This window comes from Lactuca virosa, chromosome 9 (genome assembly GCF_052849685.1).
Source record: "Lactuca virosa cultivar CGN04683 chromosome 9, Lactuca_virosa_CGN04683_v6, whole genome shotgun sequence".
NCBI classification, from domain to species: Eukaryota; Viridiplantae; Streptophyta; class Magnoliopsida; order Asterales; family Asteraceae; genus Lactuca; species Lactuca virosa.
The window spans coordinates 91086605-91097475 of record NC_136434.1 but is presented as its reverse complement, the minus strand read 5'-3'; the positions used below and the strand labels follow the sequence as shown (position 1 = coordinate 91097475).

Below are 10871 nucleotides of genomic sequence, written 5' to 3'. Positions count from 1 at the left end.
CAATCCTTCCACCGTCTGTGAGGGCTTCTCTTTAGAACCGATTGAGCACCGCCATCACCACCGTCTGCTTGGTCACCATCGCCTCCCCATCCTAATTACCTTACACCGCTTAAAAAACGACTGCTTACAACAACCCTAATGGAGCTGTCGGTCGACTGTTTTTTTGTGATGATTTCTACAACGAAGCAACAACACACACCAGTGCTTTTGTTGGTGATGGTGTGGCGGCGTTGGCTGCTGTGGTGGCTGAGGTTAATCGTCGACCGTTATCTCCACCGCCCACCGCCATTGACATTGACACCTGGTGGTTGTCGAGGCCAACAAAATAAATACCCTAAATATTACACACTAAAATAGTGTATAGTGGTAAAGGGATCATATCCACGGAGATTGGTTCAATTTTATAACTCTATGATAATCTTGTTGTACAAACACTTGTAAAACTAAAATAAAATAAAATTGGGGGATTTTGATCTTTTGAGATGTTTAAAAGAAAACTAGAATTACACTAAGATTTAAAAACACAATTCAACAAAAGAAAAGTTTGATGTAAAATCAATAAGAGAAAGATGGTTGACTTTGGACTTTCATCACTTGAACATGTGGTTAAATAATCATGAGAATACCAAGGTGCAATACTTGTGTTTATAATCTAACTTGGCTATAGCAATTTATAAGCATAACTTGCCTCAACTCTTCTTTTGTATTAAAATGACTAGAGAAGCTCATAGCACATTTCCTAAATCAAAGTCACAAAACTAATGAAGCATGCAATTTTGTGAAAATCAAATAGCATTAGATTTTAAGAGTCACCAAATCCAAAGAGTAATCTATTGCTTTCATTACCACTATGGAGAAAATATTTTATTAGTCTAAATGAAATGAAAACAAACATTTAAACTAATTGTTGCTTGTTAAATTGAAGACCCATTACTTAGCCAAGAATTTAACCAACAAAAATAACATTCACATATCAATATTCATGACTAGAGATATATAATCATGAAGGAAGTTTTCATAGAAAATATAATCATAGATATTCAACACAAGTTCATGGAGTTCTTCAAAATAACCAAATCATTCAAGAAATTACATCCAAGTCAACCAAAAGAAGTTTAGCCTAGCATGGCTAAACTCAATAAACTAAAATAAAAATAGATAGTACCAAACATGTAGCAAGATTTAAGAGTGAAAAGATGATGTTCTTCACAATGTTCTTGGTGTTCTTCTAGCTCCAAACTCCAGAGAAAAGTCAAAAAAATCGGATATAAAGTTCTCTCAAAAGTGGCACTCCAACCATCCCCATATAACTCAAAAGAAGAATTTCCGGAATTGCCCCTGCAGGGGGTTGCGCGGCCCGCGTGATGTTGCGCGGGCGGGTTGGGCGGGTGGTGCCCGATATGGGCTATTTTGAGTTTTTGGGCCTCCAAAGCATATCCCACTGGCCCAGTTCGAGTCCAATAAGCTTGTAGTCCATAATTCTTCATGTTTTCTTCAATTTAAGCCCAAGATGACTATTCCAAATGATCCATAGCTCACGTAATCAACCGATCATTAATCTGCACATGCTCGAATATTCTTCCGGTTCTTGCAAATTCAAACTTTATTTTCTCCAAGCCTTCAAATAATCATCAAGCCCGCTCCATGCATCAACTTCCATTATTATAAATCCCAAGATCCTTGACATCCTCTAAGTCCAATCGCCTCCAAAAGATTCTGCACCGCTAGTCTCCTTAAAATCTGCAATTATGCTCACGAAACTAGAAAATACCCGAAATGGTCATAAAATAACAAAAAGAAAAATATGCATTGAAATTAACTAAATTATGGATGAAATATGCTAAAATAAACTATAAAAAGAAGTAAATAAAATGAAACTATCAACACCAACAACTTTTATCTACGTCTTGGTGTTTTGCTTCTCTTTTGCACTCACAATCCTCGAATTCCCGTCCACCCCCTCCTTCTGATTCTTCACTCTCAACGCTTCCACTACCTTCCTCCAACTAACTGCGTCTCCTACCTTCTTTTTTTTTTTGATCTGAAGGTCCGATTGACCAGACACACGTGCAGAATACATTGACACAAACAGGTTTGATACAAGTTGTACCTTACATCGGATTCTAAGTATTGGTTGTTGGTTGTTACAGAGTTTTTTTTGTCGTACTTTGTTTGTTACAGGGACTTGGTTGTTTTCTCATTTGTGTGATGATGTTCAATTAGGAGTGGCAGTAGCTTCACATGGGTGAAAGTTGAATATACAATTCACAGAAAGCTTTTGACATCTTCTTGCACCAAGATTAGTTTCTGTGTTTGTTTCTTCAGGGTTTATTGTTTTGGGTCTTTACTCTGTAATTTTCTATTTTTGTCACGAAGATTTGGAGATAATATCTATGCTTTTACTATTATGGATAAACTTCTGGTCGGCGACCACCAGGTATTCGATGAAATGCCTAGGTCACTTCTTCTGTTTTGTTATCATCACTTTACCTAAAAGTATGCATCTTTATATTATTTCATTTTTGAATTTGAATTACACAATAGTTTTATACTTTTATTGCTTTAAAAGCCACTTTATTGATCATCTTTCTTATATAATTCAGGAACTTTGGGCTTTGTTTAACTTCCGTTGTCCAGAGCTTTTGGGAGACAAGAAATGGTAATATTTCATTTTTTTTCTTTTTCTTCTTATTGTTATGTTATTTACTTATTTATATCTATTTTCTTTTCAGTTTTAAGGAAAAATATGAGTCAGCAATCCAACGTGGAAATGACAAAAATGCATCTGATAGAGATAAGCGCATTGGTTCAGCTGTTGCACAGGTTATTAGTTATATTTCCCTAAATGACAAAATAGTTCATAAATATTAAGGCAATAACCTTTTGCTATGATTAAAACTATAAAAAAAAATAACATTTATCCAAACTTACAAACAGGATTTAAGAAATTACATTCAGCTCTATTTTCTCAGGCGTTTGAAAAGTGAAGTTTTTCGTGATAATGATGCTACAAACACTGTCAAGCTTTCTAAAAAGAATGAGATTATTGTTTGGTTAAGATTATCCAAATGTCAGGTACTTACATTAACTTTTTTTATATTCTTTATTTTATAAAAAGTCAACTTACATTCTTTTTATCTTTTTTAATTGCTGAAAAATTAGCAATGCATATAGCAGATACTGCAATTAATTGTTGCAACTAAACAGATACGATCTAGAAACATCTGTTCTTTCTATCAGGAAGCCATCGACAGGTTAAGGATTGTGTTGAGAGTGATCGTAGCAGGAAAGGGCATTACATCAAGCGGGTTCCTGCGATTTTTAAGGTAAGGGCATTTTAGTCTTTTTTATTTTTATTTTAAATATAATTGATTTCGCTTTAGAAAAAATGATTATAAACTATTAAAAAAACATTAAAAGAAATTGATTTTGATATATATATGATATTTTAAATGATTAAGAAGGGATTTCACTAATTAAATCTAGAATTACGAGTTTGACTACTTAACTCTACTAAAATATTAAATGTATATTTTTTTATCTATTTACAAGCCCCTATAAAGAATGGACCTGCTGTACATTTAAAAACAAACAATGTTCAACATTCTAACTTTTTTTTAAATTATTCATAAATTATAATCACTAATTGAATTGACCTGATGGTTGATAGTTGCAACAATTAATTGCAGGAAGGAAAAAAAACCCGCTGACAGGTTAATGATTGCGTGCTCATGCTTTCAACTATCTCCTACCGCTTTAAGTTGCAAGTATGCATATTGATGTAGACTCAACAACATAGCATAAACACTTAAACAGAGTAGTTTGCATTCTACAGTTAACTAATACCTTTTACAAAATTCATAAATTGTCCATGAATTACTATATAATCCTTCATATTCATAAGAAGCACCAGATGCAAAAAATGATCGTATCTGTTTAGCTCTATCCCCGCAACGCGGGGCTCCTCATCTAGTTTTATTATAATTAGTGACAGTTACATTAAACAGTAATTTTAATATTTTAAAAAGCATTTCTTTATAATTAATTTAAGAAATTTAGTTTGATTTTCTATTATTACATTTATTACACAATACTTGATATAAATAAATAAATAATAACATTGACGTGGTCTCATTTTTATCTAACATAATGATACAAATCAGTCTCAGTATGACATCAAAATGACATATTTTTTGGTCTAAAATCCATTTTTAAATCGTTAAAAATTAACATTTTATATTGTTATAAAATATGTTTTCCGTAGATCATACAACTGAAACATGAAGCTCGATGGAGGTTCAAATCATCAAAAATTTAATAAATTGTATGTTATTTTTCATTGAACGTGATACCCTAAATATCATTAAGTTTAGAAAGTAATTACACCGTTGTACTTAGGGGTGAGCATGGTGCGGTTTTAGGGCCAAACCGAACCGCAAACCGCAAGGTGTGGTTTTTGAATTCTAGAAACCGTTGGGTGCGGTTTTTCAATGGTTCAGTTTTGCGGTTTTGAGTGCGGTTTCGGTTTGTACGGGTTCGGTGTCGGTTTTAAACCGAGTCAAACATATGGTGCGGTTTTTTTATGTTCACCGGTATAATTGTTTTAACCGTGATGTTCATGTGAAGATTTATGATTGTATGACACAGTGTCATTTCGTTTCCTCACATTTAGAAGCTGTAATTTTGAGTTTTTTATGTTGTTTACTTGATCACTTCATTTGCAACTCATATTCCCAAGCTCATTTTTTTATTCAATTTGCGTTTAGAAGTTACAAGCTTACAAGTTGTAGCCCACATTGTGTTTACACTTTACACATAATCATTAAGTCACTAACACAAAGTGACAAACTCACATATTAAACCTAATACCTAATTACTAATTACCGTCAAGTTTAATATATGATATATGTATAGATTAGAATTTACTAGTTTTTTAAATAATATATATAATTGTATAATATAAATTAGTGATTTATTTTATTGTTAATAAGCTTGCGGTGCGGTTCGGTTTTGGTGGTCCGGTTTCTAAATAAAAACCGCACCGTACCAATAAACTCGGTTTTTCAAAAAAATAAAATCCGCACCATCGGTTTTTGCGTCGGTTTCGGTTTTTCGGTTGCGGTTTATTACGGTTTTTGCGGTTTTTGTTTTATCGGTTCGGTTTTTGCTCACCCCTAGTTGTACTCGTCATAGATCAATAAGTTCAAAGATAAATTTTTAATAATTTATCTAAATACATATATCAACAAAACATAATTTAACTATTTTTATATTTATTCATATAAAATAATAAATGACTTTACAAAAACAAATAAAATGATAGCAGTTCTTTATATGTATTAATTCTTAACTAAAGTTAACATCTATAATTATAACCTGTATTTTTAACTTTGTATTCATCTAAAATGTTGATCATATGTTATAAAAGTTATAGATGTATGATATAAGAGCATCCATAAGAATTAACTATTTAAGAGTTTATTTACTTTGTCATATTATGTTCTCATTTTTCATTAAAAAAAATATATTTGTAAATCATCTCTAATGCATAAAATTTATTAAAAGTTTTTTTCAATAATCAAATATTTATATCCTCACTTATTTAAAACATTTTATAAACACTTCATCCTCTAAACACTTTTTGTAATGGTTTTTATATTATTTATAATCAACCCATGTTTTTCGTTAGCCAAATTGTAGACATCCCTACCTTAGGTGAGATCCCTTTTTAAGTGCCATGGTTTTTTTAAGGTAAAATGACCATGATTTTCACCTACTTTAATATATTATCCAATTTTGCTAAGGTAGAATCATTGCAAATTTGCAATGATCGACTATAAATTTGCAATACAACACAACAATTAAAACATACAAATCATAATCAATGAATGAAATTTGTTAGTATGTCTCTATTTTGTATATAATAACAATTTTGTATATAATAACAATAACATGATAAATTGCCAAAACCCGATAAAAATAAATCATGTTTTAAGTTATATGTAAAAATACATTCCACATAAATACATTAAATCATTTGAACCTTGCCTACAATTACAAAAACTTTATAGCACACCTCCATACCCATCATATACAAACTCAACAAACTTATAAGGATTGACCGGGACTGAACAAATATTCTAGAGCTAGTTTTGTCATATTGACATAAGTCACGGTCCAACATATGAAATCCAGTATAACATGTCATATCGTGCATCATGTGTTTGTCATGGCAACATGCTTAGTAGGACGCACTAGGGTTGTTTTGGTGTCTTTTTCAAGTTTCATATGGGTAGATGGGTTGTATTTGAGGCTAACGAGAATTTGGCGCATTCTAGATAAGTCAGTAGGCTTACCAGGCTTTGGACCCTGAATTACCACAATCGATGTCGGTTTCTCGTCTTCTTTTTTCCCTCGTTTCTCTAATTTTGGGACTTCCTTTGGGATCATTTCGGCAATTGCCTTGAAATAATTCTTACCGGCTTCTGCATGGAACTTTTCTCGGCTTTCCAGATGCAACTGTATTCAGTAACAAACAATAATTAATGATGACAACGACAGTGACAAGACGCGATAGCACCAACGATGTGACAATGACAATGATGTGACTTTGACCGTGTGATTGCGATTAATGTTAATGAAACAAAAAAAAAGTTGGAAGTAATGATTAAAATATTAAAAAAAAAAACAACAACAACAAAACTTCACCTTCTCTTTTTCCCTATTGATAGTGGTATTGTTCTTGCATCTAGCTTTCCAATTTCTATGAAACTCAACTTTATATTTATCAGCAGCTGCAATTATTTCTTTCATGGATTCTTTCTCCTGTGTCTCTTTCTCCTCAAGCCTAATTGCATTTTTCCTAGATATCAACATTCACAAATCACAAGTTTATCCCAAAACACTTCATTTCCTTCTTACCAAAGAATAAAAGGACATGAGAATGTTGAGATTTGACTAAAAAAATTACTATAACAAATATGATAACAGCTAACTCTGTTTTTTATATTAGATTCAAGAATTCTACTTGTATACTTTTATGATTTTCTGTTACTTACTGATATTCACAGCCTAAAGTGTGAGAAAATTATGACAAATCCAAACCCTTCCTTCAAGGATATGATTCCTTCTGTAAATTTTAATTTTGGTTCAACATATTACATATAATAATTGCTAATTAATCCAAAACATGTTTTCTTAGTTTTCAACAACTATTGCAAATCCGAAGTTGATATGATCTTTAAACTGTTAAATTCGCTATCAGTTGAAGCCACAAGTAAGAAACTGGAAAAAAGTTAAGATATCACAAACTCACCGGCGCCATTCTCTCAGAGCGAATCCTTCCTCCAGCTGCATCTCCATCGGCGGAGGTAGAATTGGTCCGTCAGACGCCGCGGCGCCACCAGTCAGCTCCTCCGTCAAACCATCTCCGGCAGTATCAAGTAGTGACATGAGGTCGGTCTTCTGGAACTTTCTCCGTTCAGCGGGACGAATACGAGTAAATGTTTTTACGTTACTTGTAAACTTGAATAAGAGAAAGTAATAATCTGCTACAATCAGTTGCATTATAAGATTACACGTGTCGGCTATTTGTTAGATTTGAAGTTGAGTAAATGCTTCAGAGCCTATAGATGTTAGACACGTGTGCTTGGGCAGTCCTGTCAGCACCCAGAAGTTCATATGCTATGCGTGCTCCTTTAGAATCTTTTTTCCAAATTTGGTCAAAGCAATGCATTTTTTAAAGGAAGAGGCTTTATTAAATTTAAATGAATAAACTATTTATCATTAAATAATAAATAATATAAATGATTTAAATCTCAATCTTATAGAAAGGTAATGTTGATGTTCTATATTTATATCCATGTGTTTATATTTTATATCGTTGATAGTTGTAATCCTATAACACTTTAGGCTTTGTTTTTTTTTAATCTTTAAGAACATTTTTAACAGTCGTTGTTTTTTTACAAAGCTTTCTATTATTTGAAAAAAGATAACTACATAGTTTTTTATAATAAAAAAAAATAGAAAGTGATACGTACACAATAAATTTTTTCCATATACAACAATTTATGTTTTATAAAATTGTATAAAACAACACTTTATAACAAAAATTGTTGTGTATGGAAAAAAATTATTATGTACGAACTCCCTAAAAAATAATAAAATTTTCAACAAAATAATTATATTTATAACAACTGAAGTTATTATTTTATTTTTTTTTCTTTAAAAAAATGCCATTAACATTTAAAGATATTTTCATAAAAATCAGTTTTAACATACTATGCTCAATATCATGTCATCATTAAATGGCAAGCATTATTTTTTCTTCAATAAAATTATTAAATTTTATATTTATATTTGAGTTACTCATTTTAAAATTATTATTACTATTAGTAACATTTCTTCATATAGTTGTTGATACAAGGATTAGAAGGTTTCAAAAAAAAGATTTTGACACATGAAACTATCCTTGATGGTCAAGAAACATTGTTTTTTAAAGTTATAAGTATAAAATGCCACTAACCCCTTAAATGATCCCAAATAGACCAAAAACACCATAAGACATGGCAAAAACAATAAGTTTTGATTATTAGATATGTTTTTTTTTTATCACCCATGAGAATTTTGTTAAGTTTTGACACCCAAGTTCATAGAGATGCAACAAAATGGCTAATCTATAGGTTTTTATAGTTGGTTTTTAAACTAGTTTTTTCCAATCCAATCCAAAAATCAGTTACATATGATCAAACATTTATAACCTTAAAGTGGTTTGAATCCGACCTAATTTTATACAATACTGGTTTGCTGAAGTAGGACACAAAATAACTAGTTTCAAATAGACCCATATCAGTTTTAAATTGAAGTTATGAGTTGGAATGGTGATGTGAGACGATCTTAAAGACAGGTATACTATACTGGATTGCACAAATGCTTTCATACATATTCATGTTTTAGGTACTATTTTGAGGGTTGTTTCATACTGCTGCCATGGACTCAAACCCAAGTGTGTTGATTTTATTAATACCAAAATCCCAACTCATACTCAACTTAGTTACGTCTTGGGAGATATTCATTTGAAATTGGACCACTTTCCCTAGCATTGTTTGCCCGATCTGCTCTATATTATCAAGAGAAATTAAATATCCTCCTACTTTTTGTTCCTACAAATCCTCCTACCCAATTAAATAGTGACATGTGTAATATTTAATGCTCATTTAATGAAATTTTATGATATTTTAGTAAACTAATATGAAATATGTCATCATTTAATTGGGTAGGAGGATTTGTAGGAACAAAAGTAGGAGGATATTTAATTTCTCTATTATCAAACTTCCTAATAAAGTCATCAATTAAGATTTGTACTTTTGAAAACCTATGGCCTATAGGTTTTCAAGTTTTGCATCTTACTACATAAATGAAGGGCTTACATCATGAATATCCTATTAAATTAACAATTTTTTATAACATTTATTAATATAAAAAGAATTTCAGTGGACATTGGACAAACCTTTAGTCAAAGTGTCGAATAGTATCCAATATTTAAATGCACTACATTTTAAATTTAAATAAAATTAAATTCCATTCAATTTAGGAATTACCTATATAACTTGTTTAAAGAAGTCACCAAAACCACTTGGGTTGTGGTGACTTAGTAAGGCATGTGGAAGATATGGTGGATAACCTATTGACCCATGTTTAAATCCTGACACCACTCAGCCTTTGTGGCCGTGGAGGTTCGCCTGCAGTGACTCCAGGGCATGAGGCAAAGCCTCATGTTTGCAGCGGGGGATTAGTCGGTGCGCGAAAGCTGGCCCGGAAACCCTCGTTAGGGAAGTTCCCTTTCCAAAAAAAAGAAGTCACCAAGTTAAAAATATAAATTTGATTATTTTATATGTTTTTTCCAAGTCTATAAGTCTGTCTAACAAACTAACTATCCTGTTATGACTTTTATAATATACAATACATTATAGTTGACATAAAATACGAAATGCTCTTCCATCAAGGAACATAGTTTTCTAACTCTAATTATTATGGGTTTGTTAGTCTATTGAGACCACATAACAAGTATTAGTACTCTTGTTAATCAGATTGACTTTCTTATGTCATTGCTATCAATCAATGAATCAAAGAAAACACATGACACGTGAGAAAAGGAAAAAGGAAGAAAGTTGTTTTGTGTACACACAAAGAGACTAATCGTTTTGATCTTTCAAGATGTGTGTTGTGGTTTGACTTTCGGGATTGGGTGCATGATGGTTCATATAACACGATGGTAACTAGCATATTTATATTTTTTTTACCAGCTTCAAACCAGACATCAAGAAACTGTTAATATTTTGAAACCGCTCAAAAAAAAAATCCTTGAGGATTTTTAAGAATTTTTTTAATAATAGTTGGTGTAGTGTCCCTCTCAATCTTTAAGACACTTTTTTTTCTAGTTTTTGCAAATATTTATAAAAGGTTGCTAATAGTCTTGTGATCACCACCCCTCATTTTCTAATAGGCCCGCTGATAACGAAGATGTTGCCAATACTGGACGTTTTGAAAAGAGAACTCAAATATAAAATTGACAACTTTTCATAGTTTGTGATTAAATTATTAATATCATATGTTGATCATAGTTGAGAAGTTGAGATATCTTGTTAACCAATATCAATATTATATATATATATATATATATATATATATATATATATATATATAAAAGAATTACCATCTTAGGAACAGTAAAGTTGTAAGCTTTTGGCAGAATAGGTCCTTGATTATGGGTGGGGTTGCAAATCTGTCTCCTCTTTCTTTTAGGGGGTCATTTTATATCATTTTGTATATTCTTTGTGTATACGTGTTGTTTTGAATTTGCTTCACCGCTT

General features: G+C 31.5%; 2 protein-coding genes across 4 annotated transcripts; one reads left to right on the top strand and one right to left on the bottom strand.

The window, feature by feature from the left end:
• Positions 1-1877: 1877 nt before the first annotated feature.
• On the top strand, positions 1878-3968 carry LOC145138378 (protein CHROMATIN REMODELING 24-like). Of its 3 annotated transcripts, none has more exons than XM_079072473.1 (7): positions 1878-2092; positions 2182-2437; positions 2604-2659; positions 2733-2823; positions 2938-3075; positions 3208-3326; positions 3690-3968. In XM_079072473.1, exons 2-7 carry the CDS (start codon positions 2408-2410, stop codon positions 3778-3780), a joined length of 525 nt encoding a protein of 174 aa, XP_078928599.1. In that variant the 5' UTR covers positions 1878-2092; positions 2182-2407; the 3' UTR covers positions 3781-3968. The 3 variants fall into 3 exon arrangements, with proteins under 3 accessions (XP_078928599.1, XP_078928601.1, XP_078928600.1); XM_079072474.1 differs by having other exon boundaries at positions 1879-2092; positions 3241-3326; XM_079072475.1 differs by lacking the exon at positions 3690-3968 and having other exon boundaries at positions 3163-3327.
• A 2006-nt stretch (positions 3969-5974) lies between these two features.
• LOC145137875 (clathrin light chain 2-like) lies at positions 5975-7512 on the bottom strand. Its single transcript, XM_079072015.1, has 3 exons — positions 7316-7512; positions 6709-6862; positions 5975-6519 (listed from the first exon to the last, which is right to left on the bottom strand). The coding sequence occupies exons 1-3, from the start codon at positions 7450-7452 to the stop codon at positions 6217-6219; spliced, it is 594 nt and encodes a 197-aa protein (XP_078928141.1). The 5' UTR covers positions 7453-7512; the 3' UTR covers positions 5975-6216.
• Between the last annotated feature and the right edge of the window lie 3359 nt (positions 7513-10871).

What these genes read in the sequence shown, in the direction of transcription:
- LOC145138378 (XM_079072473.1), top strand. Translation starts at nt 2,408, where the DNA reads ATGGATAAACTTCTGGTCGGCGACCACCAG. An exon ending in CTTTTGGGAGACAAGAAATG is followed by an intron (nt 2,660 to 2,732) that starts GTAATATTTCAT and finishes TTTTCTTTTCAG; the next exon opens with TTTTAAGGAAAAATATGAGT. An exon ending in TAAGATTATCCAAATGTCAG is followed by an intron (nt 3,076 to 3,207) that starts GTACTTACATTA and finishes GCAACTAAACAG; the next exon opens with ATACGATCTAGAAACATCTG.
- LOC145137875 (XM_079072015.1), bottom strand. Translation starts at nt 7,452, where the DNA reads ATGTCACTACTTGATACTGCCGGAGATGGTTTGACGGAGGAGCTGACT. An exon ending in GCTCTGAGAGAATGGCGCCG is followed by an intron (nt 6,863 to 7,315) that starts GTGAGTTTGTGA and finishes GTTGATATCTAG; the next exon opens with GAAAAATGCAATTAGGCTTG. An exon ending in TCAATAGGGAAAAAGAGAAG is followed by an intron (nt 6,520 to 6,708) that starts GTGAAGTTTTGT and finishes TACTGAATACAG; the next exon opens with TTGCATCTGGAAAGCCGAGA.